At 49.9% G+C, this 26761-nt stretch overlaps 1 protein-coding gene across 1 annotated transcript in view; it reads right to left on the minus strand.

Annotated features, from left to right (window-relative positions):
- Positions 1-2511: 2511 nt before the first annotated feature.
- SLC9A8 (solute carrier family 9 member A8) overlaps positions 2512-26761 on the minus strand; it is a 68867-nt gene continuing 44617 nt past the window's right edge. Inside the window, 8 exon segments of the mRNA XM_079946468.1 lie at positions 2512-3884; positions 5213-5359; positions 7441-7661; positions 10701-10812; positions 13618-13700; positions 15942-16058; positions 22840-22945; positions 24459-24597. Coding sequence (XP_079802594.1) covers positions 3777-3884; positions 5213-5359; positions 7441-7661; positions 10701-10812; positions 13618-13700; positions 15942-16058; positions 22840-22945; positions 24459-24597 — 1033 coding nt within the window. The 3' untranslated portion in view covers positions 2512-3776.

Below are 26761 nucleotides of genomic sequence, written 5' to 3' on the forward strand. Positions count from 1 at the left end.
TAGAACAACTTCTTAATGATTCTGGCTGCTCTACCAGGAACGTTTCAGATAATTTCCTACCCACCACCCGGCAGGAGAATCACATGCCTGCATTCTGGAGGGAATGAGGAAGGAGCAAAGGATCTTTCCTCTTTTTTTGGCATTTGAAGTCCTAACTGACAGTCAATCATTGCTGTTGAGAGATTCCTCCTCCCACTAGAATCAGGGGTCAGTTCTAAGGCCACCCTAAGCCACGCCTACACCTTGCCGGACCTTCGATGGCCCGGACTTGACTGAGGAGAAGCCGGTCGCCACCAGGCCCCACCCTCACTCTCCCCACTGAAGCAGAAGAGGGATTCTGGCTGTGGCCTCCCCACTGGGGACTTTGCCACGTGTGTGGACCCCCATGGGAGTGTGGACCTGAGACCCCGGAAGGCCACCTTAGGTGAGGGCTTGAAGGAGAAGGCTCCCCACTCACCAGCCTTTCCACACTCCACTGCACACAGAGGAATCTGCAGGCAAATCAGGGCCTCCCTAGGTTGACTTGGGGCACTCAGGGGCTGCCAACATTCTGGGCCCCTGGCCTCATGTCAGCCGGGGCCCAGCAAGCATTCCCAGTGTGTGAAAAGAGGCAGCTGGCCAGGGGGACAGGGTCTGCCCCTGGGCTGAGTGAGCACCAGATGATGGAACTGAGCCACCTTCTGCCTGGCTCTGTTCCAGCTCAGCCCGACTTGGTCTCTGGGGACCTAGGAAAAGCCAGCTTCTTTTCCTGTGAGGCCTCTCACTCCAAGCCTCTGAGCATGGTTAGTCCCAGAGGTCCTACAACCACAGGGCTGCAGAACACGTGATGAATTCCAAGTCCAAAATCGTAGGGCCTGCTGTGGAGGGGCTGCTGGGGGAGCCTTGGGGTGGGGCCTTAGCGCTACAGGACGCCCCAGCTCCCCAAGACGGCGTGTCTTCAGAGTTCACTGGCTAGCCAACCAGCTTCCCCAAAGGCACGCACTGACCTTACAGCCTTCACCTCCTCCTAAAGTATTACCTTCTCTCTGTGCTATACTTCTCCCGTCCCATGGCCTAGACCTAAAAGAAAACATGTGTGAAGTTATAGTTATGCTGGATATTTTTAATCTTCTAGGCATTTATTCCCCCAACAATAGAATTATTAGGAATGCTAAAGGTAGACAGCAGCAATTTTTGATTCTCAGGCAAAGACATCTGAAAAAAGTCCACCAGAAAAATCTCTCTCCATGTGCTTTGGCCTGTTCAAAGGTGATGGCTGAGGCACACGGGGCGCCCTCCTTGGCGGGGAAATGCCCTCCCACGCTGCTAAGCCACTACTTGGCCAGAAGAGGGCAGGAGCAGCTCACAGGACGCCCAGGCTGGCGCTGCTCCAGGCCAGGCAAGACTCTCCCCCAGCCACCTTCACACAGCCAAGCCTTGGGGACCTCGCCCCGATCCCGCGTGCTTCTCTACTTACTGTCACTCTCAGGTCTCAGCTAAAAGTGGAAGGACAGGTGGGACCTGGTGACAAAGGGCAGTCTGAACTGAGAAGATCCTGTTTTCATTATTTAATCTATGAACTCACAGCCCCCCAAATTTTTTTCCGGCAAGCTACTGAGTTTACAATGCAACTTACACCTCGGAGATCAGACTCTGAATTTCAGGGGGAAAGTCAGTTACTTACTAATTGGAGAATGAGAGAACAATCTGGCCTCTGATCCCTGCCCCCTCCCCTTATGGACAAAGGTCCTCTCCCTTTGACCTCTTCTCTCTTCCACTAAAAAGAAATAGGAAATGACGGAGACTGGAATTATGCATGGCATTAATCTTCCAGTGGGGATATTAGGTGAAGTAAAGTAATCCTATTTGGCTCAAATTATGGGGTTACAGTGGGAGATTACAAAAAGAAATCATATTTTAGCTCTATCAAGTACCAATTGACTTTTCATGCATAAAAAGGAAACCATGTGCCCTCCTGCCTGACTGGCTTTACGCTTACACTTCTGGGGCAAGGGAAGGGGTTAGGGCAGGGGTCTGGCCTCGTGGGCTGGGTACATGGGTCCTGGAGGGTCCCGAGGTCAGTCCTTCCTCACATCCAGAGCCACGCTGCCTGAGGCTGAGAAGATGGAAACATTTGCTGCCAGCCCAAGGTCCATGCTGGCCCACTGTGTCCGAAACAGAACCAACGACATGCACATGATGAATTAAACCACGCCAGGGGGTGCTGAGTCCCAAGGCTCCAGCTGAGACCCTGAGCCACATATGGAAACTGCCAGAGGCCTGTAGATGGGCACAAGCAAGCAGGTAAAGACTTGTTAAAGGGCCGGTGAAGGGGGTGGATGCGGGGAAGTCAGAAACTCCATGTCCTCTGGACATGATTGGCAGCTCCTCACCTTGAGGTGGCCCAGGGGCCCGGACCATGGGGCCGGGGCAGGGGTGTGTGTGTGTGTGTGTGCACGCGTGGCCGGGGCAGGGGTGTGTGTGTGTGTGTGTGTGTGGTGTGTGTGTGTGTGTGTGTGCGCGCGTGGCCGGGGCAGGGGTGTGTGTGGTGTGTGCGCGCGCGTGCGCAAGCGCTCTGTGAGCGAGTCCTGAGGGAGCAGTGGCTGCTCAGGGATTGCAAGTGAGACTCAGATGCATCTGGCTGCAGGCCACTGGAGCCCTGGGAAGGGGTGGCAGACGAGGAGCACGGGGACAAATGGGACCCAAGATGGTAGAGAATTGGGAGGGGAAAAAAAAAAGATGCCGATGAGCAGTGAAGGTGCAGCAGGTAAACGGTGGGCAGAGCCCAGGAAAAGGGGCCTCTGAACAAACAAGGACCACTGAGTAAGGAATCGAGGTCAGGGAAGGGACTGCTAGGCTCTCACCACTTTGTAAAAGTGCATGAATTTAAACTGAATTCAAAGACAGCAGCTGCTGGCCAGCATAAACCCTGAAGACTTTCCCTCTAGAGGGTGCTCTGACCCTACATTGAATAGGGTCACTCACCCCCAAAAAACCCAGGGATACGGCTTCCAATGGGGCTCTAGAGAGGTGCCTGTGCCCTCGTGCTCGGTTCCAGTGTAAACATTCACAGTATTCCCAGAGAAGGGCAGTAGCTGCCTGCTGCCCAGGGAGACAGCCTGTGAGGTGCCAATCAGAGGTAAAGAGAAAAAGGTCACTCAGTTTCTCTTTCTCAGGGAGTGCAAGCGACATCACGAAGGGGAGTGTGAGGTTTCCAAGGCCTCTGAGCCTGCTGCTTAAGTGAGAACCGCCGCTGCTGAGGGTCGAGGTGCCTTGATGACGCACAGGGAAGCAGCGGCTGGCCTCTCGCCCTGCTGCTACCGACACCCGTCCGGCAGGGAAGGGCCCCTGTAATGAAGGCAGTGGCCAGGGATGGCGGCAACGGCGCACCACGCTCCCGGGACGCCCTGCACAGTGGGTCCATGGCAGGATTTCTCCTCTCAGGCACCTTGGCGTGACAGATGACTATTCCCCGGCTACAGAAGCAGAAGGAAACATGTACCTGCAAAGGTGGTCCCTCCAATCCGCAGGCTGGGAAGCCACCCTGAGGGCAGAGGTCCAGCCCAGTGGGGAGCGGGGAGAGGGTGCTTCAGGGCAGCCGGCTGGCTCCAAAGGCCTGGGAGGTCCTGGGTTAAGACGACAGTAGCCTGTGCGTCACCCTGCTTCCATCCGCCCCAAAGAAGTGCCACATGCACACGCCTCGGGGGCCCTTGCTGGGTGGCCGTCCTGGGAGCCGCGGGGAGGCTGGATGGCAGTGCTGCGGCCCCGGTTGCCCGGAAGCCACGCGTCCTGGTCGGTCACAGCAGCTCCTGCTCGTCGTCCTCGGAGCCGGAGGGGCCTTGGCGCACCTCTTCGTACCACTTATTGGTGAGGGTTTTCATCTGGATGCGCCCGTGGTGGAGGTCCTGGGGTGGGAGACACAGCAAGCCCTTGTCAGTGGTCTGGCTCAGGGTCAGGGCTGAGGAAGGGAGGAGACGGGAGGCAGGGGGCGCGGCCACAAGCAATTTCAAAGTGTTAACTGACTAACCGCAAGCTGGGATCATTCTCTGTTGGGGAGGAGATAACGGGAGGTGTCACCCTGGAACAGGAGTAGGAGGCAGGATGGCATGATGTTAAAAAACCTGGCCTCTGGAATCAGACACACTTGGGCTCTGCTTCCAGCTTTGCCAGGTACTGGCTGTGTGACCTCGGGGGGTTACTTCACCTCTCTGGGCCTCAGTCTCCCCGGCTATCAACTGAGACAACCCGCTGCATCTACTGCATGGGTTGCTGGGAGAATGAAATGAAGCAATCGTGAAAAACGTCTGGTGTAGCGCCTGGCTCACAGTAAGAACTCACGTGCTGACAGCGATCCTGACTGCTGAGGGAGGGAAAACGGGGCTCAGGACCAAAGCGGGGCAGCAGCCAGAACCCCTCCCCCACCCTGCACGGTGCAGGATGACGGTTTCAGCAAAGCAGGCCCAAGCTGGTCCCTGAGTGTGTCACTCACTGTCAGGCCAGTGGTGCCTGGAGGGATGGAGCAAGAGCCCTGAGCCTCGGGCCACTGTCCAAGGCCCTGGCAGGTCTGAAATTCCTCAGCTCAGATTCAGTAGCCGATCAATGTCCCAAGTCTATCATCCAGGAAATCCAAACTGGGTTAACAAGTCTATTATTAAACTAGCACTGGAGACTTCCCTGGTGTCACAGTGGTTAAGAATCTGCCTGTCAATGCAGGGGACACGGTTCGAGCCCTGGTCCGGGAAGATCCCACATGCTGTGGAGGAACTAAGCCCGTGAGCCACAACTACCACAACTACCGAGCCTGCACTCTAGAGCCCGCGAGCCACAACTACTGAGCCCACGTGTCACAACTACTGAAGCCCACGCACCTAGAGCCCATGCTCTGCAACAAGAGAAACCATGACAATAAGAAGCCCGCGCACCGCAACGCAGAGTAGCCCCCGCTCGCCGCAACTAGAGAAAGCCCACGCGCAGCAACGAAGACCCAGTGCAGCCAAAAATAAATGAATTAAATAAATAAATAAACAAACCAGCATTAAATACGGCAGCGAAGGAAAAAAAGCAGATGCAGAGTGCTGCAAGCATGTCCAGCCTGCGAGGCTGGGAAGGAGAGAACGCTGAGTGGGGAGAGGCCCCCACCCAGCCCGGCACGTGGGTCTTCCCTGCCCACCCTGCTCTTGGCCACTGCAGGCCCTGAGGGAGGAAGGCGAGGGACCCCTGGCCTGCGTCCCACCTCCTGGGTCAGCCGCCGCGTGAAGAAGGGGTTCAGGTACTTGGCATCCAGCCACAGGAAGCCTTTGAGGTCCTGCCGCCTGACGTAGTGGGCTTCGTACTCCTCCTCGGTGAGCTCTGACAGGTGCTCCGACTCGACGGTGTTGCCCTGCAGCGGGTGGGGGGAAGGCAGCCGAAGGCTCGTCAGCTGACACCTGCCTGGAAGCCCTCACACCACCCAGCCTACCTCCTCCGCAGCTCTTCACCCCGGCCCCTGTGTCCCCAACCCTAACGGTGGCAGCAAAGAGGCCTCCTGGGAGCCTGTAGTGAGGCGGGAAGGTGTGTAAGAAAACGATGGACATCCAGGAAAATCAGAATTGTGAAGAAGTTGGAAGCTCAGGGCTGGGGCTTGGTCTACTGTAAGCTCTCCAGGTGGCTGTCTGTGCGGCCAGGACTGGGAGCTCTTCTAGGCTGTCTCTTTACCAGTGAACTGAATGAGGGAGGCGGCTTTTGTCGTTTTTTGCCTGCAGAGGCCCATTCTGGGTACATCTGCTGGTCATGTGGATGCAGCAGGGAGGGATGTGGAGAGGGAGAGAGGGAGGGAGCGAAGGACCACCCACCCTCTGCAGGGGCGACCATAGGCAGTTTTGCAGTCGCCCCCAAGCGCAGGTGTACCCTGGGTGTAGGAGGTGGGAGAGAGGGAGCGGCAGGGAGGGCATTTCCCTGCCGTGGAGCAGCGCTTCTAAACTCGGGCCGGCGTCAGAATCACCTGGAGCTTGGGGAGCCACAAAATGCTGGGCCCACTAGGCCCACCTGCAGTTCCTGATTCAGCAGGTCTGGGAGGGGGCCCAAGAATGTGCATTTCTAACAAGCGCCCACCGATGCTGCTGGACCAGGAACCCCACCTTGACGACCAGTGATGGAAAGTGGGGTGGTTAAGAGTCTGTGTGACCAGGGCTGTGTGGTTTGGTCTCTGTGCCTCAGTGCTCTCATCTGCAAAATGGGGATCATGAGACCATCTGCTTCCTGCAGGTTATCAGGGACAGTCCAAGGACAGCGCAGGCACCACAGAAAACATGCCCTAAACAGCAGCTGCTCCCCCCGAGCACACATCCTGGTTCTACCAGAGCTGTGCTTGGCCAAGTGTGGCTGTACCTCCCGGCAACTCATCAGAAATGCAAATTCTCTGGGCGCCCACCCCAGACCTGTAAGACCCTGGAGCCCTCCACCAATCCTGACACCCACTAAAAGCTTCGAGAACCTATACTTGAACTTTGGTTAAAAACAGACAAGAAGGCTGGTGGATGGGGGTGGGGGGAGAAGGGCCACGGAGAGTGAGGAAAGTTCTGTGAGCCAGCCCTGTCTGACGTCATCTGAAGGTTCTCTCAGCAGCACAACTCTGGCTGGAGAGGCCGCGGGCAGAGACTGGAGGCCAAGATCCACCCAGACTGGACTTTCCAGAGTGAGAGGTGGGCCACATCCCCCTTCCCCACCTCTGGTTGAGGATTTCTGTGCCTTCCAGGGCTGAGTAAAGTTACTGATGGCCTTGAACAAGGGAACTAGAAAAAGATGCATTTCTGCAGAAGCATGTGCGTGGAGCAGGGAGTGGTGCAGGAAGGCAGGACCAGAGGCCAGGGCCCGAGGGAACACAGGGCAGGAAAGGCACAATCACTGTGACTCAGGGGAGGAGGGTGGCTTGGAGGAGGCAGAGGTGGGCAGGGGTCCGGGGGCCTCAGGCTCGCTGCAGATGGCCTTGGGCACCTCCACCCCCAAATCATGCCCTTGCCTGTCCTCAGTGGAGGGCCATCTCCTGTGACTCTCCAAGCCTCTGTGAGCACTTTCCCCTTATCTAGCCCCAACAGGAGGCTTTTTAGTAGATGCTAGGGAATGATACAATTTTGTCATTTTGTGATTTTGAAACCCTCCTTCCAGTCCCGGCCTGATGGGGCGGTGTGGTTACTGGCAGGGGAGGAGCATTCCTGGAAGAGTCTGGAAGGTTCACGTTCCCACGCCACTGCCTCCGTGGCTTCACGAGGCCGGCAGACAACCCACCCCAAAGAGTCACGCTTCAGACCCTGAGTCCAACCTCCTTGTCACTTTGGGAAGCTGGTGCGTGCGTGTGTGCATGTGCTGCGCGCCTATGCGTGCGTGCCCAGGGACGGATCATCCTCAGATCGTGTCTCGTTCCCCCATTTTCTGGCGGCGAGTGGGGACCCACCCTCTGCCCCTGCCCGCCCGGCCGGCACTCACCATCTTCTCGGTCTTGCTGAGGTTAACGTCCTTCTTGTTCCTGCGGCGCGCCCTGGCATCCTCGATGTCCGCGAAGCGGATGAGGGGCATGGTGCTGCCGCCCAGCAGCAGAATGGTGAAGAGCACGATGCTGATGGTGGTGGTGCCGATGAGCTGCCGCTTCTCCATGGGCTCCAGGTCCAGGTGCAGGCTCAGGGCGTAGGGGATGGCCCCCCGCAGGCCTGGGCGACAGTGAAGGGAGTAAGAGGGACGGAGGCAGGCGGGAGGGGGCAGCAGTTCGCGGGGGATCTGGGCCCAGCCCGGCACCACGGCCGCTCGACAACCTAATGCACCCACTGGAGAGTGCGAACTCAGCCTGTGAGGCTCTGGGGTGTGAGAGAAGCAGGCGCAAGGAACGGAGGCTCACCTCCGCTCCCACTTCTCAAGGCGGCAGAGCGGAGCGGGTGAAGTGACCTGTCCAGGCTGTGAAGCGCCGGGCGTGTGCGTGTTGAGGATTTATCAAGCCCAGCGCTTATGTTTTAGAAACACGACAGCTGGTGCAGACGAGCCCTCCCTGTGCTACGTGCTCCGCGGACATGACCTCATCCGATTGTCACAGCTGTAGAGCTGGTCCTGTTATTCTCACAGCGCACAGATGAGGCGCCGAGACTGAGAATGAGGTGTCCTCCCAGGGCCACACGCTTTACTGGCAACGTCACAGAATGCCTTTTGCCCAATGCCCACTGTAGTGGAGGATGCCACCCCCGTGGTGGCCAGCGGCTCAGGGGACTGCATCACGGCCTCTCCCTTACTTCCTGTTTTGGTTCCCTGGGAGGGTGCTGGCTGGACTGAGGGGTATGGACTGAGCCGGGAAATGGCACGTTCTCTCTAAAAAACTTCCTGGCTTGTCTGGTGCCATACGGGGGGACAGGAGCTCCCAGAGCAGCGGGGAGGAGAGATGTCAAACGAGGACTCGTGTGAGGGTGAGGGCCTGAAGGAGAAGGGAGGGCGGGCCGGGCACACAGCGACAGGATCTGACCCAGACGTGGAGGCCGGCGCATCACAGCATGATGGGGGGCTGGCTGCTGCAGCCCAGACCCTATATGGGGACACAGCAGGGCGGAGGGAAGGGGGTGGAATTAAAAGAGACACGGGGAGCAGAAGCAACAGGTCACAGGAGCGAGGGGAAAGTGGGGTGACCAGGGAAGGGAAGGGCCTGGAGGATGCCCGGGTCCTAGGAGGCTGGCTGCGCGACGGTCTGGGCACGGGGTCGGGAGTCTGGCTCCTGGGTCCACCCCCTGGCCTCCTGCTTTCCCTGGGGCCTCCCAGGCTGGCACGAGGAACGAGACACAGGGCCTGCCATGACGGCGGCCCGAGGATGAAATGCCTTGGCATAGGACAGCATGTGCGCACAGTAAACACTTCGTAAGAGGGAGCCACGTGTTATTGTTTCCTGTGGAAGGAAGGGGGATGCTGGCAAACAAGCAGCTGGGGCAGGAAGGTAAGTTCCGTCCTAGACAATGAGATCGCCATGGCTCCACAACATCCAAGGAGGATTCAGACACTGGAGTCTGGATCCCAGAGGGAAGGCCTGGTCGGAGGAAACAGCTTTGGGAGGGTGGGAACCAGATGGAAGTTGAGGCCACAGGACAGGTGAGCTTGTGAGAGCGCAAGAGATGAAGCAGGTCTGAGGCTGAGTCCTGAGGAAGCCAATATTTGCTGAGGTGCCGGTAAAGGCAGATGGGGACCTGGACAGGAGCCTGAGGAGATCCCAAGGGAAAGGAGGGGAACCAGAGCATGGCCTGGAGGCCAAGGGAAGAGGAGAGGGTATCCTCCCAGTCAGAGGGCAGGTCGGTGGGAGGAAGGAGCCCCAAGCCAAGGAGGCGGGTGGGATGAGGGCTAACCGGTGCCCACCAGGTCTGCCTGGGGGAGGCTGCTGGTGACCTGGGCGAGGCCAAGTCCAGCCCTGAGGACAGGAGGGGAGGAAGTGGAGAAAATGGGCAAGAAAAGCTCACTCAAGAGGTCTGGCCACGATAGGAAGAGATGGGGAAGCAGCTGGAGGGGACGAGGAGCAGGGGTTTTGGCTGAAGTCGTTGGTTTTTTGCGGGGAAAAGGAGAATCTTCAACTGTTGAATGATGGCGGAGCCAGTGGGACAGGGTGAGGATCCAGGAAGGAGGGAGGGAATCAATGGAGAGAGGCCTGGACAGCCTGAGGACACCCGGAACCAAGATCCCTCCCTGTTTAAAACCACCGCCCACTTCCCTGTAGAGGTCTCTCACCACACCCCGCAACCCCAAAGAGCTCACATACTTTGTAAAATGCCTGATACATTTCTTAGATTTTCTTTCAGATTTTCAAGACCTTGGATCAACTACTTCACGATTTTTTTCCCTCACTGGCAAAAAAGATTAAGAAAAAAGTTTCTCTCACTGTACACACATATATACACACCTACCTACCTAGATCTGTCACACACACACCTATGAATATATTTTAAACAAGGTCTTTTGAAAAGGAAATCTGCGAGAAATTTACAGATATGCTGTTGGACAGAAAACAGCTTACAAAGCACGTTGCTATACCCTGACCCACACAGAAATATTTTAATTATAATATTTAAACAAGAAAGCACAAAGAACTGGATGTATTTGCTCCTAAGTAAATTTAAAGATGTCTACGGATCCGGTTCTTTAGGAGTCAAAGATTTATGAAATCATTTCGATCCTTTAAAAAGTAGAGGAATATGGGATTGAACAGCAACTGAAATGGTCAAATAAATTATCAGAACTTAGTAACTGAATAAAAAAAATCCAAATCTAACCTATAGTACAAAAAAGTTTAAACTTTAACCTTTTTATTCTGAGCCCCTTGTTACTTCAGCCTAGAAAGCGCTCAGGTGGGAGGGGCGCCGTGCACACCTTGCCCTGGGCTACCCCGTCTGTCCAGGAAAGAGTGGAGGGAAGGAGGGCAATCCTGGCTCTGCCTCCTGGGGCCCCTCGTCCCGAGCAAGTCTTTTACCCTTGAGCCTGAGGTTCCTCATCTGTAGAGCAGACACGCACCACCCACTTCCTGCGCTGTGGGGAGGGGTACCGCCTGCGAAGGGCCTCGCTCAGGGCCTGTGTTATAGCAGGCGCCCTTAAACGGGAGCACGTGCAACTTGGGGCCGATGAGGCATGCTCGTTTCGCAAGGGCTCCGGGGACAGGCACGTGCATTCTCCGCAGGGCCTGCGCCTTTATAACACACATCTTCCCTCCACCGTTCGCTCAAGATTGGGCTTACCGCTGAACCACATGATGAACATCATCTTTGGTGTGATTTTATGATCTCGGAAGAAATTCAGGAGGTAGGAGAGAGGGAAAATGTTCACCGCTCTGCCAAACAGCACAAGCACCTGTTAACAGCAACAAACTAAGTCTTAACATGGAAACCTCTGGTTCTTCAAGTTGAAGCTTGTTGAGGCTAACACAGACCTGGTAACACACCCATTATAAAGGCAGCATCCCCTTGTCATCAAAGACATGAACTCAGTGCTAGGCAGAGACCCAGGAGATGCCAGTTTCTATGTGTCTAGGAAAGGATTAAAGCTTTGTATGTTACGTTTCCATTGTCAGAAAGAGAGGACTAACAAGGTATCAATGACAGCTTCAGTAATGCCAAGAGGCCGTGCAGAAGTACCCAGAGATTAATTTAAGGGTAATCTGGCTCCTCCAAATGTGCTCCGCTGTGGGACGGGCCTGCACTGATCATTCCCAATGGGCTAGCTCTGGGGGAACAGACAAGGTATTCCTGCCTCTCCCATGGGGGCCCCACTCCTCAGGGAAAGGAGCGAAGACTGAAAAGCGCCTACCTATGTCCGTAAATGCTGCTCCCTGCGCAAGAGGAATGCACAGGTGGGTTCTAACAGGAGGTCACATACACCCTGTCTAGCCAGTTGCTTGCCATGGCTTTTGGTTCCTAGCCATCTCCAAAGGCAGGTCGATTTCAACAAAATATAGCTTTATGTAAAGTCTAAATCTTATCTAAGTGGCTTCTTAGAACTACTTATTAATTTACTTCGTTTCTTCATCTTGGTTCTCACCATAACTAACTTGAACAGAATAATATGTGTGTGTGTGTGTATATATATATATATATATACACACACATACATTCTAAGGCTCTAAGTTTATTCTTACAACCAGCATGAATTGAGTGTGCTTTGGACTGTTGTGCCTTGGAAGGTCAAGTTAATAATTACCCACAATCATCTAACATTTATATGCCAGACAATGCTCTAATGATTTTATATGCATTATCTTGTTCAAGTTACATCCTTCCAAAGGTCTCATGAGGTAGGTATTACTGTCTCTATTTTAGAGACAAGTAAACTGAGACAGCGAGAGGTTAAGTATTAAGTAACTGGTCCAAGCTGACGCAGGCAGGAAGTGGTGGAGCCAAGTCCCAAACCTGGCTCAGTCCCCAGAGCCCATGCCCTTGACCACTGAGTGAGTCTAAGGTAATCCATCTGAGCGGCACAGGCCGTCTCTAGGAGTGCCAGGGCCAGACTGACCAGTTGCTCAGGGGGAACTGAGTCACCACCCCAGGCATCGCCTCAATTTTCTTTCCCTCCCAGCTCATGGCTGAGATCGCCACCTCCCTGTTTCACCCACTGAAATCCAATCCTCCATTCTCACATGTGTGTTTCAGGGTTGACCAAATGTGGCCCCTTTCACCCAGTGACCACATTAAAGGCTACTATACTTTCTATAAAAGACTTTTGCTGCTGTTTTCTTGTCCTAAAACCTGAGTTTGGAGGACACATAACAGTGACAAAAGCAATGAGCTTGTGCCAACTAAGGTAGAGGCACCCAGACTGCAAGGAGAAACATCTTTTTCTTTAGGGTTCCTTATCTTCTCTGCCTCAGGTTCCCCATATGCCAAATAGGTAGGCCTCACTGGTTTGCACGTGGTAGGTGACAGTGATTTAAAAGAAAAAGCCTGCCTCTCAATAGCTGTGTTTTGTTAAGTGGAGCTGGTAATAAGAGTTAAGATGAATTATGGTAACTCAACAAGCTGTGCTTTGCAAGTGCCTTAAATTAACAGAGGATCTAAAAAGACAACAAACAGATCAAATTAGGGACAGGAGTATAAATCAGCAGGAGGACCTATGGGAGATGAGTTCACACTGACGGGACAGAGACACAGGAGGGACACAGACGAGGGACCTGGGAACACCAGGCTAATGCCCAAATGTTAGCCATTCCCATCACTTTGATCAGATGCCTGAGGGAGCTGGACCTTTCTTTTAAATGCTTAAACATTTATTTTTCTCCCATTCCATTCCCAAGATCTGATTTGAATGCAAATGATTAAACTTCTATTTTTCTTTTTTAAAGGTACATTTTAACTTGTTTCCTACTGCCACCACCCGTCTCTCGTCCAATTACAACAGTTTCCCAAATCTTCTCAATGATAAGAACCACCTGGGATGATGATTCCTCCAGATGAATCTCCAAAGGAGGTAAGGGCCTCGTAATCTTTACCTTGAACAAGTGTCCAAGGTCATGCTTATAAATGGACACATTTGAAGGAAACCACAGCAAGAATTAGGTATATTCATAATAATCATCCAGAAAAAGTAGAAAAGAGAAAGAAATCTTCCCCCGTTCTACAACCACTGTGAACATTCGGCTGCATTTTCTTACATATTTTCTTTTTTCTATGCATGCCGTTTTTACATGGTTATGATCAATTACACATTTCAATTCTGAAATCTGCTTTTACTACCTAACGTTACAAACTGGTAAATTTTTTTTTTTTTTTTAATGGCTGCGCCTTGCAGCCTGCAGGATCTTAGTTCCCTGCTGACCAGGGATCAAACCTGGGCTCCCTGCAGTGGAAGCTCGGAAGTCTTAACCACTGGACTGCCAGGGAAGTCCTGAAAAAAATGGTAATTTTTAAAGAAGACTATAACAGTTCAAGGCCACTTAAAATTAAAACCAAGCAAGAATTCTCTTCTAGGGATATTTATTTTCTTAATTCCATCCCTTCCCATTTATTGTATGTTCATGAATTTTTAACAAAAAGAAACTTCAAACAGAAGGTTGTCTATGTAGCTGTTGACTTTGACCAGTTAACAGTTACATAAATGAATCCAGAATATGTGGTTATCGATCTACAAATAAGTAGTTAAATAAAAAACAAGGAAAATACTTACTATGCACCAGATGACAAAGGAAATTTCAAACTTGTGAGGGAAACTAAAAATGGACAGGCCAAGAAATGCAAACACACATGTTTCTGAAACAAACCAAAGAATGGATTATTCAGCCTCAACTATTTTCTTCCAGTACAGCATGGGATTGTTATGCAAGCAAACATTCAGAAGTTAATCAGAATCCAGTATACCACTTTGCTTATTTTCTGGAAAATCCTGCAACCAGTACCTTGGCAAACTTGTCCTTTGATTCTCTCATTCTTTTCTATCACATAAGCAACAAGTGCTTGCTATTCAGAATCTCCTAATTTAATAAGCCAGCTGTCAAATACCCATGCAAATAAATACTCTCCCACCTGGGGACGGTGATAAATATATGAATCTGTCCATTTGCTGAACACTGTGATCAGCAAGGATCCCAACTGCGGCAAAGTGGCAAAAATTCAGAGCAAATGACTGCAGACGCCATGTGACTAGTGTGAAAGGGCCCTTTGTTAACTTCCTTGCCAGAGTGGACAAAGCCAAATGACTGACTTCACATATTTAATGTTGCCACAAAGTTTAGAAGAAGGCTTACATCCTGCAGGATTTGCAGGAAGAAATACATTTCAACTCTTGGCTCCACTCCACAAGTCAAAGAGAGTCTGACATTTACTCTTGCTGTACAAGCAGTCACTTGTGTATCCTAAGAAAAAGCACCTTAGAAATTCCTAGCACCAGGCTCCCTGCTTAGACTGTAACATCCTCCAGAATAAACGTAGAGCCAGGGAGACAAAGACACTATTTTAAAAGTTGAGCATCATAAAACATCAAGGCTGTTTTGAAACATTTCAGCAATGTTTTTTTTCTTCAAATGTGTATCCTCTTAGAACAAGTCCACAAGCTGGACAGTATACTTACCCTTCTCCTCCTTGAATGTTTTTATCAAGTATTTTTGTCATCTTTTGCAATCAGCTTATTTAGAACACATCCAGATCTATGTAATGCTTTTCCCTGGCAGCACGAATACTATTATGTGGACACGTCATGGTTAATTTAATGAATCCTTGATGGATATTTAGACTGTTTCTATTTCTGATATTGAAAAAGCAACAACAAACATCCCTGTGCACAGACTAAATCCCTGATGGTAGAATCGCTGGGTCAAAGAGTATGTGCCTTTTAAAGTCAGACTGACGCTGCAAATGACTCTCCAAAAAAGATGGCATCAATGTATATGCCCGTCAACAGGGCCTATTTTCTATACGTTTGTGCCGGAAGTGGGGAATCACCAAACTGAAAATCTGATGGGTACAAAATAGAATTTGATGGATGTTTTGCTTTACATTTCCTTACGGTGAGAGAGTCTTTCGCCATGACTTTCTGAGAAGGGTGCTGTGGAAACAATACCCACTGGGCCAGGAAGAGACAGACTGCTTCCAGACTCACTTCTTAGCCATGAGACAGTGCTCAGATCATGTGACCTGAGACTCCCTGTTTGTGGAATGAAGTCTCTGCACAGCTTGCCCCCGACTCCCAGCACGTGACAGTGTGGAACTGGTGCTTCGAAATGAGACACCCCACAGAAATGCCAGGGGAGGTGCTGATGGTGACAGGCAGAGCACAGCCACTTGGGGGCCGGTGTAAAGGGACAGCGTGAGAGTGGTTCCTTCACTTCCAGGTGTAAACTAGGGGCAGGTACATGATGGGTTCATCAGACTGTGATGCATAACTGAAACTGCTTAAGAGAAACAGTCATCACGGTGTGGCCCAGGCCAACGATGACACCTCTAATTCAGGGTTTGCCTGAGACACATCCTTCAAGATGCTCTTGTGAACAAAGGATCCTGTGGACAAGTTTGGGAAATGCTGTCACTCTGTCTCTCTCTTAGAAATTCACAATGCACCTTGGCGGAAAAGTCTCACAAGTTCAGAAACTTGTTCAACTTTATTTACCCCAGGATTTCCCAAACTGTTTTTTGACTATGGAGTCTTTTTTCACTTAATTCTCATCAATATCAGTTCCAAGGAACGCATTTTTTAGAAACGTCACTTTCATATATTGCAAATACATGAGTCTCAAATGTTCGTTATTCGCAGTTCTCATTATTTTTTGGTCTTAAAATTACAGGCATCGAAAGTTCCATTTGTTAGGTATTAGGCTTACTTTATGAAATGTGAAAGCCAGAGTAACAAACAAAAGATAAGGGAGTGCAGTATCTGGCTCTGAGGAATTCTGCTGCTTCTTCTGTCAGGGAAAATCTCAACAGACTCCTGAAACAGGCTGAGGAAGAACGAGTAGCTCTGGGTAGGCCCACGTGGGACCACACAGAGGCAGAACTCACCGCACAAGAAGGCCACAGTCCGGAGGGTTTGCTGCATGAGGATCTGGGTGACTGGGGACAGGTTATGGTGTGTGTAGTGAGACATCACGATGCCTGAGAACAGGATGGCCATAATGCCTAGAGAGGGACAAAGGGGCAAAGTGCACAGACATGAACAGAACAGAAAAGCACCTTCCATGTGACAGGCAATAAAGCCTCACGCTTCTTGCAAGTCCCTGGAGCCTCTAGTATCAGGTGTTTTAAGAAAAAGCTGGGAAAATAATACCTGAGGCTTCCCAGAGGCCGCAGAGAACTGCTAAGGGCCCGTCTCTCTGGCAGCTTCATTACCGGCTGGGTGACCTTGGGCCAAGTTTCTTCCCCTCACCAAGCCTCAGTTTTCTCAACTGTACAGTGGGACTAATAGTACCCACGCTCATGGACATGTTAGGAGGGTAATGCAGAGAAGCCATGTAAAGTGCCCTTCACAAGACCAGGGCAGAACAGGTGTGAGCCGTCACTGTCATCCATGGATATAATAGGGGCAGGTGAACCACTCTTGGGGCAGAAAGGGAACATAAGAATCTGGGTATGGAGAATGGGTGGATTTTTATTTACTTTGTCATACTTTAATTTTGAATTTTCCTATAATCGCTTTCCTATAATCGCTTTCCTATAATCGCTTTCCTATAATATGATTATAATCCTATAATCATATTATAATTAACCTTATAATATGAAAAGAGAGATGTGTTATTTAAAAAAAAGTGATGTCTTTTCTTTAAAAGTCACCATGAGAGAGTCTACAACTTTTGTTGTGTACTCAGGATTTGAGTTTCAACTTTTGTCCACTGCCCCTAATCACTGCTGAAGCCACTTCCATGGGTTTCCTCTCAGTGTCTCCCTGGCAAGGCAGCAGCAAAGAGGTCTTTATTTCATGTAAGGAAGCTGAGATTTTTACAAAGCCATTAAACAAGCTGCCAAGATACATGAATTCCAAGTCAACCTTTATAAGCAAATATTTAACTCACTTATGCCATTTTGTAGAAACAGATTACTGGCTAACTTTCCATTTAAAAATTAGTGACGCATAGGAGAATGTCCTACTTGGGAGGGCAGGAAGCAAAGGAACCGGAGAGGAAGTGCGCTTGGGGGACAGAAGTTTAGCTTTGATACCTGAAGGCTGGGTCTCTTCAAAGAAGTCTCAAAAAGGGGCCCTGCTTCCAATTTCCGTCTTCCATTCCCAGAGCTAGTACAAGGCTTGGAAGAATGCCCTTGGTCTGTTGGTCCAGTGTTACCTGTCATCCATTTAAGTGTTCCCACTTTCAAGTGACAATCCTCTCCTTGGTCCTGCCATGGGCAGAGCATGTCTGGCATACTAGCCTGACTTTTACACCCTAATCTTGAGTTGAGGAAATATGCACAGGAGTCAAAGAGATGTCTTTCTATCTGACTGTACATAAATGAAGTTTTGTTTTTTCTTTTTGGTGCAATAAAGTTTGTTTTGGCAGAAAACAAAATGATTGAAAAACACAGAATTGCGTTGGAGACATTTCAACTGCCAAGCTTGCTGCATAAACAAGACCTTACAAAACAGAGGAAAACCCCGCTCTTTGCGGTGCCCAACAGGTATTTGCTGGCCAGAGAGATAGCAGTAGCTGGAACGTGTTATCTCCTAGCCCTCTTGGGAAACAGCAAATTCCTTTGCTCTTTCATTTTTCCCAAAAAGGAGGCCAGACAGGGAAATTCCAGCAATGCTGCCCAAGAGCCACACCTGATGAGCCTGGAGAAGGGAAAGGAGAGGGCAGGAGACTTCTTTACTTGCTACTTCAGAGCAGTGAGAAGACTCTGCAAGTTACGAGTCGTTCTGAGCCTCTGCTCCGCTAGATAAAACACACAATAACAACACTTCCGGCTGTCCCCTCAATTCATCTGCTCTTCTCAGTAAGTTCCTGCAGGCAACCACCCGAGAGCTTCTCCTTCCTGACTCTGCATCTAGACCACAGACGCCACAGGCAATGTGAGGTGAAACAGAGGGAAAGACCAGAACCGTCGAGGTTGGGGGAGGAGCATGCGGCACAGCACACTTCAGTTCCTATGGACTTGCTCCTAAGCCTCTCTCTTCCTTCCGTGCAGTCCAATGCTAGAGACGGCTCTGGCTCCTGGGCTCTCAAAGGGCTTTGTTTCGCCAGCCTGCTTCAAGAAGGGTTATCAATTCACTGCAAAGCTGAGGCTTTGGAGTTCTTACCCTGAAGGGAAAGTCAACCCCAGAGGAGCCTGAACCACTTAAGCTGTGAATCACAACCGCTTAAGTTGTGACACGAGTGGCCTTCCGCCCACGTTGTCATTCTGCCTACAGAACGAGGTCATCATAGCCCACGGTATTAAACAGCCACTGCAGAAAGCCAAAGGTTCTGGAAAGTCAGCTCTGACAGTGAAACGTGGAACTTCCCGTGGGACTAGCATCAGGAGAGGCCACTGCCAGAGGCCCAGCAAGCTTTCCTCCACAGGAAACAAGGAGACAGGCTCAACGCAGCAGGCGTCTGGCTGGCCGCTTTAGTCTGGTGCACTGTAGGCTAGGGGTTGGAAACCCAAACTCCTCAGGGGCCAGACAATAAAAATAAAGATAAAAACAATAAGCGGGTGACTGGCACATGGGCAGAGAAGGCATAAGCCCATCTATAAAGGGCTGATGGCAGCCCTGTGGATGGAGGCCTAGTGCTGGCCAGTCTTCCTTCCGGTTTTTGAGAAACTCCAGAAATCTGTTTCTTATGGGAAATCTTCCAACTTATTTTTTTTTTTTGGCCGCGCCGCACAGCTCGCTGGATCTTAGTTCGCTGACCAGGGACTGAACCCCGGGCCCCCGGCGGTGAAAGCAGCGAGCCCTAACCGCTGAACCGCCAGGGAATTCCCAGAAATCTTCTGACTTTTAACGACAGCAACTAATTGAAGTGTTTAAACATTTTCTGTAGAGGTAAACAAATCCCATCTGGGGGCTGAATTTGGACCATACAGAAACGGGCCCTCCGGAGTACAAGAGGGACCAGCCAGCCACGACCTTCATGCCAGTCCAGTCTGGGGTCGGGGGAACTCTCAAATCCCGGGGGCTAAAGGAAAGAGTCAGGGTCAGCAGTGGGTACAAAAGCTGCAGGGACAGCTCAAGTGTCTGCCCTACGTACCCTCCCTAAGCCCAGGTGACTTTACCACTTAGACGACCCTCACCCACTGCAGCTGCCCCCGGCATAGGCTGCAAAGACACTGAAGGGGAAAACGGTCCAGCAGGCTCACTCCTGGAGATAAAAGGCCTGGGGATTTAAAACATGCCCTGGAATGAAGAATCCTGACACATTTACTTCTTTCAGAAGGCAAGTTCATTTAAGGAAGTAGACAGCAGTGCAGCAAGCGGTCAGCCTCTGAAGGCAGGCAGGAAAAGAAGAGAGGGAGGGAGAAGGGAGGAAATCCACTTCTAGTCTCAGTTAAATCCATTGTTTCAAATGTAATTAAGGAATAAAGGGATTCAAATCCAAAAGGCAGGAGTTGAAAGGGTATTGTGTACAATTTCTATTGCACTGAACTTTACTGCGGGTAAAACATGATGTACTTCTTGAAGGCTGAGTCAGGCCATAGTCAGTTTTGTTTGTTAATTACCCAATAAGGAACATATTTTGCTATAAAAAATCTGAACTCAGAGGTAAAGAGTAAAACAAGACTCTCCATTCACACCGCCTGCCCAGAGGTAACTACTATACAGTTCAACATGCAGATTGCCAGCTCTTTTACTATGCCATTATAAAGTTTATCTGTCTTTAAAAAAAGTGATAAACAGGGTCTTCCCTGGTGGCGCAGTGCAGGGGACACAGGTTCGGGCCCTGGTCCGGGATGCCTCAGAGCGACTGGGCCCATGCGCCACAACTACGGAGCCTGTGATCTAGAGCCCGTGAGCCACAACTGCTGAGGCCCGCGCACCTAGAGCCCAAGCTCCGCAGCAAGGGAGGCCACTGCAATGAGGGGCCCGCACACTGCAGCGAAGGGTAGCTCCCGCTTGCCGCAAGTAGAGAAAGCCGCGTGCAGCAGCGAAGACCCAATGCAGCCAAAAAAAGAAATAATATATTTTTAAAAAGTAATAAACAGTATCATACTACAGATATGACACGTATTACTGGCACAGTGATTTTTAAAAAGTCCTCCAACACTTGGCTTTGTGTGTGTAACAGAATGCCAACTCCTTCCCAGGCCTACAGAACCCTGCGGGATGGGGTCCTTGCCCTTCTGTTTCAGTCACGCTATCTTCCTGCTCTTCCTGGAGCAAGCCAAGCTCCCTCAGATCTATCTGGGACTCTCGGCACCTGCTGCTCACGCTGCCAATCACTCCCTCCCCAGAGCCTCCAACGCTGGCGCTCCTTTTCACCACACAGGTCTTAGCCCCAGTGCCACCCCTCTGAGGACACCTTCCTGACCCCCTACCTCATAACGTTCCTGCCCCCGTGACACTCCATCACATTATTCTGATTTCTTTTTTTCACATCACTTCTTACTACCTGAAATTACCCTATGTGTTTGCTTACTTGCTTATTATCTTCCTTCTCCAGGCAGAAACCTGATCTTGTCTTGTTTATTACTGTACCTCTGAAACCAAGGAGCGTTCTCCGCACAGGGTAGGCATTAAATAAATATTTACTGAATGGATGAGTGAAAGGTTTTTCTTTTTCTTTTTTAAATTTAATTAATTAATTAATTAATTTTTGGCTGCGTTGGGTCTTCGTTGCTGCGTGCGGGCTTCCTCTAGTTGCGGCGAGCAGGGGCTACTCTTCATTGCGGTGCACAGGTTTCTCATTGCGGTGGCTTCTCTTGTTGCGGAGCACGGGCTCTAGGCGCGTGGGCTTCAGTAGTTGTGGCACATGGGCTCAGTAGTTGTGGCTCACGGGCTCTAGAGCACAGGCTCAGTAGTTGTGGCGCACGGGCTTAGTTGCTCCGTGGCATGTGGGATCTTCCCGGATCAGGGATCGAACCCGTGTCCCCTGCATTGGCAGGCAGATTCTCAACCACTGCACCACCAGGGAAGCCCCAGAGTGGCACTTTTATTATGTCTACTTCATGTGAGGAAGTGGAAGCTCAGAGTGGTTAAGTCTGCTCTCTGCAGTTACACAGCTAATGAGAGGTGGAGGTAGGATTCAAACCGAGTCTGTCCGGTGCCCTTAACCGCTGTGTTCTAGACACACAGATTTAGGTAAATGATTCTTAGGGAGAACGTCCTGTTTGGTGGCTGTGGTAACCACTTCGTCCTTTGTGACAGTCAGGAAAAGCAGAGCACAAAGAGGAAGGAGGGGACCGCACCAAAGCCACCTTTCCTGTTTGTACCCTTACATTAACAGGGTGAGCCTCTCCTTCTCTGAAAACCCTGCGTGACAAACATCCCACCGGCAGAGTGTGGGCAGAGCCAGCCCGTCACCCAGAGGCGGACAAGTGTGTTCTTGGCTTGCATGTGCTCTTTTCGGCCCCATCAGCGTGCACGGCAGAGGTCCCCAAGGAAACGAAACCCCTACAAATAGAAAACACTGCCTCTCTGAAGAAAAGACAAGAAAAACACTCCCTGGTCTTAATCACAAATTTTAAATGGATGCAAGAAATATATCTTTGCCAACAGGTACTCAGTGTTCATCTCAAAGGGGTGGGGAATGATCTAGAGAAACAGAGGTAAAAATAGCTAGGCTAGAGCCAAATGACTCACAGGTGGTGTTTATGTAAGTGCCAAAATTCAGGAAAGGTAAGAGAGGGAACAGGATGACAGATACCGGGATGAAGTTATCCAAGAGAACTGGCTTGGGATTAAAAACAAACGAGACCCTGAGGTTTACAAAGTTCTCCAGGGAAAATGGCCAGAGTCCTCTCTGCCTCCTCCTTGGCAACACCTGCTCACAGAGGACCCATGTGTGATGCCAGACAGTGACCTGAGGGAAGGAGAATTCTGCTCAGCAGCAGAGGAGGAACAGAAAAAAATATTTCAAGAAACTGATAAAAACGTACTACATTTGATAAAAGCCATAAACTTACACAAACTACAAACCCATGAAGTTCAACAAATCCCGAGAGGAAGATAAAGAGAAGCACACCAAGGCACATCAAAACCAAACTGCCACATACCCGTCAGAATGGCTAGTGTTTAAAATTAAAATAAGTGTTGACGAGGATGTGAAGCAGCTGACACTCTCTCATACATTCTGGTGGGGATGCAAATGGCCCAGTCACTCTGTAAAACACTGGGCAGTTTCTGATAAAGCAAAATATACACCTACCATAAGACCCGGCAACCTTACTTACTCCTCGGTATTTATCCAAGATAAATGAAGATATGCACATTAATAGCCAAAATCTGGAAAAGTCCAAATGTCCTTCAAAGGGTGAATGGAAAAACCGGCTCAATAAGAATGTAAAACTACTGATACAGCAAAAAGGTGGTGTCTCTCAAGAACATTATGAAAACTGAAAGAAACAAGTCACAAAAGACTAAAAACTACATGATTCCCTTTATATGACATTTATATTCTGGAAAAGGCAAAACTATAGTGGAAGAATGCAGGTCAGTGGGTGCCAGGGCCCAGGGATGGGCTAAGGGATTGACTGCCCTTGGCAGTCTGAAGGCCCTTCAGAGGGCTTGTTTTGAGAGAGAGGCAACATTGGAAGAGATGTTTTGATCTCTGCTACAGGATGGCGGGTAAAGAGAAAAGGTGACCCTGACAACACTGAGTTCCAGCCAGGTCTAAATCCAGATGTATCCCTAGAGAGCCAGTTAGTCCCCTTTACTGCTTAAGCTCTTCTGAGTCGTGACTCTCTTATGATTGAAAGTGACCCAATCGACATAACCTTTCACCAGGCAGGACCACGGACCATCAACCCCAGCATTTCAACACTCTCCGTCACTTACCTGAGAGTGAGATTCCTTCTGCGAGCCCATATGGAAGATAAGCAAAAATGATCATCATGCCGAACTCCAAGGAAGGCGTTTTCCTCAAGTCAATATGCTTTAGCACGTAAATGACAATTGTCAAGGAAAAAGAATCAAAGGACACTTACGGGCGGTCTAGAGAAGTCACAAAACCGCTGCCTTCCAAATAGAGAAGGTAAACAATGGATACAAAGATTTGGGAACATCTCAAGGTAACAGGTGAAAATCTGTCATTATGGATTTTTTTCTTTGCAGGGAGACTCTTGTTTTAAGGAAGGGCATCTGACAAAATACTAAGAGATGTAAATTCCTGAGACAAACGGTAGGGGAAAACTAAAGTCACCCTAAGTCATTTCATTTGGAAATGCTGACTTGGAGGGCTGGGAGCCACCGGGGGATGGGTGGGGGGCGGGCTGTGGGGAGCTGGGGCTGCAGACAGACTGAGGACACCCCATACTGCCAGGCCCCTTCCAGGGCCGTGTCCCTCTTCCACTCCACTGACCACATCAGCTGAGGTCACTAATGGGGTTTCCAGAATCCTGGGGATCGATGCCCCATTGAAGGACCTTCTCTCCTATTCCTGGACATTTATAAACTCATGTTCCTGTGAAAGGAGAATCTTCCACGTATTCAAATGTTGTTCACATGCCTGTGCTGGAGCCCACAGCACCCATTTACTGGGGCTTCATTAAAGAAGATGCTCTCCCCGCCCGCCCCTCCGCTCTTTTAAATAAAGAGATAAATACAGAGGAAAATACTGAACTAGAAAAAGTTTTCTTTTCCATTCCGCTTATTGATACAATATAAGAAGCTGTCAGCTGACTCAACAGCACCTTGAGACTTCTGGACATAGGAACTGAAGGGAAAATTCAACAGGATGGCAGACAAACACGCCTGTCTCAGGCAGAAGAGGCTTTCCTGGCCGGCCATCTGTGAAACAAACTGCTGGCGGAGGAGGGCCAGGTGGCCATCTCCCCAAGATGCATGCAGGCTTACGCTCACACAGAAAAGGTCTGGTGCCTGTTCCCGTTTTAAATGTGACAAATTTTCTACAGCAATAAAGGTGTCAGCGGCCTTAACAAGTCTCTTGGCTTCTATGGCTGGAAAAGCTTATGGGTTGTTAAGCCACAAAATCAGTGTGAATAACTTAGATGGAGCTCACTTTGAAAGTCTCTTTTCTGGTTCTTCCAGATAAATACTTTCAGTGGCATAGAGATTTTCTCAATTTGACATTTTCAAAGGAAATTAATTTCCGATTTTCTTAATATGAAAAGTGAGACAGCAGAAAATGAAATTCATCTGAATGCAGTTATCACACTCTGGGAACTGAGAAGACCCCAAAGTCAGATCTGATATTCAACAGTGTACATGTTTTTTAAGCTTTGAAAAGTGATATCCTAAATTTCTAATGTTAAATTTTAAAATCCTTGAGTTTAAATTAAAGTGTTCTTCAAACCAGAACTAAGCATAAAAGTCCTCCTTAAATACGACTTTAGACTAAAATTGGTCCCCTTAAGGAACTGGAGAAAATGACGAGAGACGGATGTAATTAGGAATAATCTTCTCAGCCACATGTGTTCATCATATTAAAAGGATATTAATGCAGAGATTAAGCCAGTGAGAGTGCCGAGTGCTGCTGAGCCAAAGAACATTTTGAGGAAGTAGCCAAGGGCTTGTAAAAATGTTTGCCACCCGCTGACATCTGACATATTTTTTCTTGTTAAACCTTCAGCTGTGCTAGGAAATAAAAGAAAAAAAAGAAAGAAGTTAAAATGTTATAGACAAAGTTATTAGAAATTAACTTAGAACTCAAAACTTATTTCTGGCTTATTCTCTCATTCATTCATCATTCAACCCATTAGTCAAACACTTATTTGTTCACCTACTTTGTTCCAGGCACTGTGTTAGTTTCTGGGGGTTCAGAGATGAGAGCAGGTGCCTGCCCTTAGGGAACTCTATAGTCTAATGAGGGAGAAAAACAAGATGGAGGGCTTCCCTGGTGGCGCAGTGGTTAAGAATCCGCCTGCCAATGCAGGGAACACGGGTTTGAGCCCCAGTCCGGGAAGATCCCACATGCCACGGAGCAACTAAGCCCGTGCGCCACAACTACTGAGCCTGTGCTCTAGAGCCCGTGAGTCACAACTACTGAGCCCACGTGCCACAACTACTGAAGCCCACGCACCTAGAGCCTGTGCTCTGCAACGAGAGAAGCCACTGCAATGAGAAGCCCGCGCACCGCAACAAAGAGTAGCCCCTGCTCACGGCAACTAGAGAAAGCCCACGCGCAGCAACGAAGACCCAACACAGCCAAAAAGAAAATAAAAAACTAACAAGATGGAAACTAGGACCATCTCAGGAAAGAGCAGAGAGCTGTAGGAAATACACGGTGGGCATCAAACTCAGACTGGTGGGGGTCTAGGAAGGTTCTTTATGGCACATGGGCTGGGTTTCAATTTAGGATAAAGAAGAGCTAACCAGGTGAAGAAATGAGGGAATGCACCCAAGGCAGAGGGAAGAGCATGTGTGGAGGTAGGGAGCCCCAAAATACTACCAGTGTATCTAGGAGCAGGAAGTTACACAGACAACTGTGGACAGAACACAGGAACTGGCTGCTGGGGGAGGGGCTGGCGGGGAGGACAGTGGCAAGAGTAAGGCAAGAGCAGCAGGCGGGGCCAGGCCCTGTGAAAGGCTTTCGATGAACCAAGCTAAGGAGTTGGTGTTTCATCCTGAAGGCCCTGGGGAGTCACAGGAAATGTTTTCAGTGCGGGGTGGGCGTGGGGGAGTGGGGATCCTGTGGGATAAAACCCGAAACTGAGGCTGTGGCATGAAGTCAGACTAGAATGGAGCCTCCTGAAGAAGAAATATCAGTGGGTAAGGCCCAGAGTGGGGATTTGGGAGGAGACATCAAGAGGAAGAATTGAAAGGGCTTTCCTTTCACTGCTACAGAGCAAAGAAAAATGTCAGCAGCCATTAAATTCAACTGTTGGTTTTACCCCCAAGGGTAAAACCATTATACCATTAAAAGAGTTATTCTCATTAAATCTCCTCCTCCTGCTGAGTCCACCTTCTCTCAAATCCATCCACTTCTCTCCCTCCCTCCCCTACTATCCTCCAGCTCTGGGCTTCTGCCTCACGGATCTCTCTCTCTATACATCCTGCTCTTCCTAGGAGAACCCATTCTCTACTCAGGGGCCTGAACGATCCCTTGAAAATGCACATCTGATGGAGTTACTGGCCTGTTCAAAACCCCTCGTCAGTCTCCTGCTGCTTTCAGGGGGAAGCTTAGGCTTCTGAGCCTGACGGACTCCTCCCCACCACACCTCCCATCCCATCTCCTCCTCATTCGGGCGGGGCTCCACTGTCACTGACACCTCCCGGTAGGTCGTATGTCACTCTTCCTGGGCTCCAGCTGACTCTGGCTTGTTCTCAGCACACAGGGTCAGTGACACTCCCTCAGGGACACCTGCCTTCACATAGGCCAGCCCATTTACAGGCTCTCCTGGTGCCTGACTTCTCCACAGCAGTGGAACTAGTGAATCATTCCATGAGGACCATGCCTGTGTCCACCTTGTTCACTGCCATATGTCCAGGGCCTAAGCAGAGCCCAGCACACAGAAGATATTCAACAAATTTTTGCTGAATCAGTAAACAAAACAAAGAATTGTCAATAGTAATGCTCAGCTTCATTAATTAGCGTTTCATGAACTGGTATAATTTTAAAGCAGGATAATTTGTGATAAAAGGGTGGCTCGGTCAGATAACCTCAGGCTTTTGTGGTGATTTACAGCATAATATAACATAATAAAGGTTCTGAGAAGTGCTGCAAAAAAGAAAACCAACTTTTTTCACATAAAAGTTTTCTAAACTCACCCCAATAGCCCCATTCCCTTTCTTTCCCAGC

This window comes from Stenella coeruleoalba (genome assembly GCF_951394435.1).
Source record: "Stenella coeruleoalba genome assembly, chromosome: 15".
Taxonomy (NCBI): Eukaryota; Metazoa; Chordata; class Mammalia; order Artiodactyla; family Delphinidae; genus Stenella; species Stenella coeruleoalba.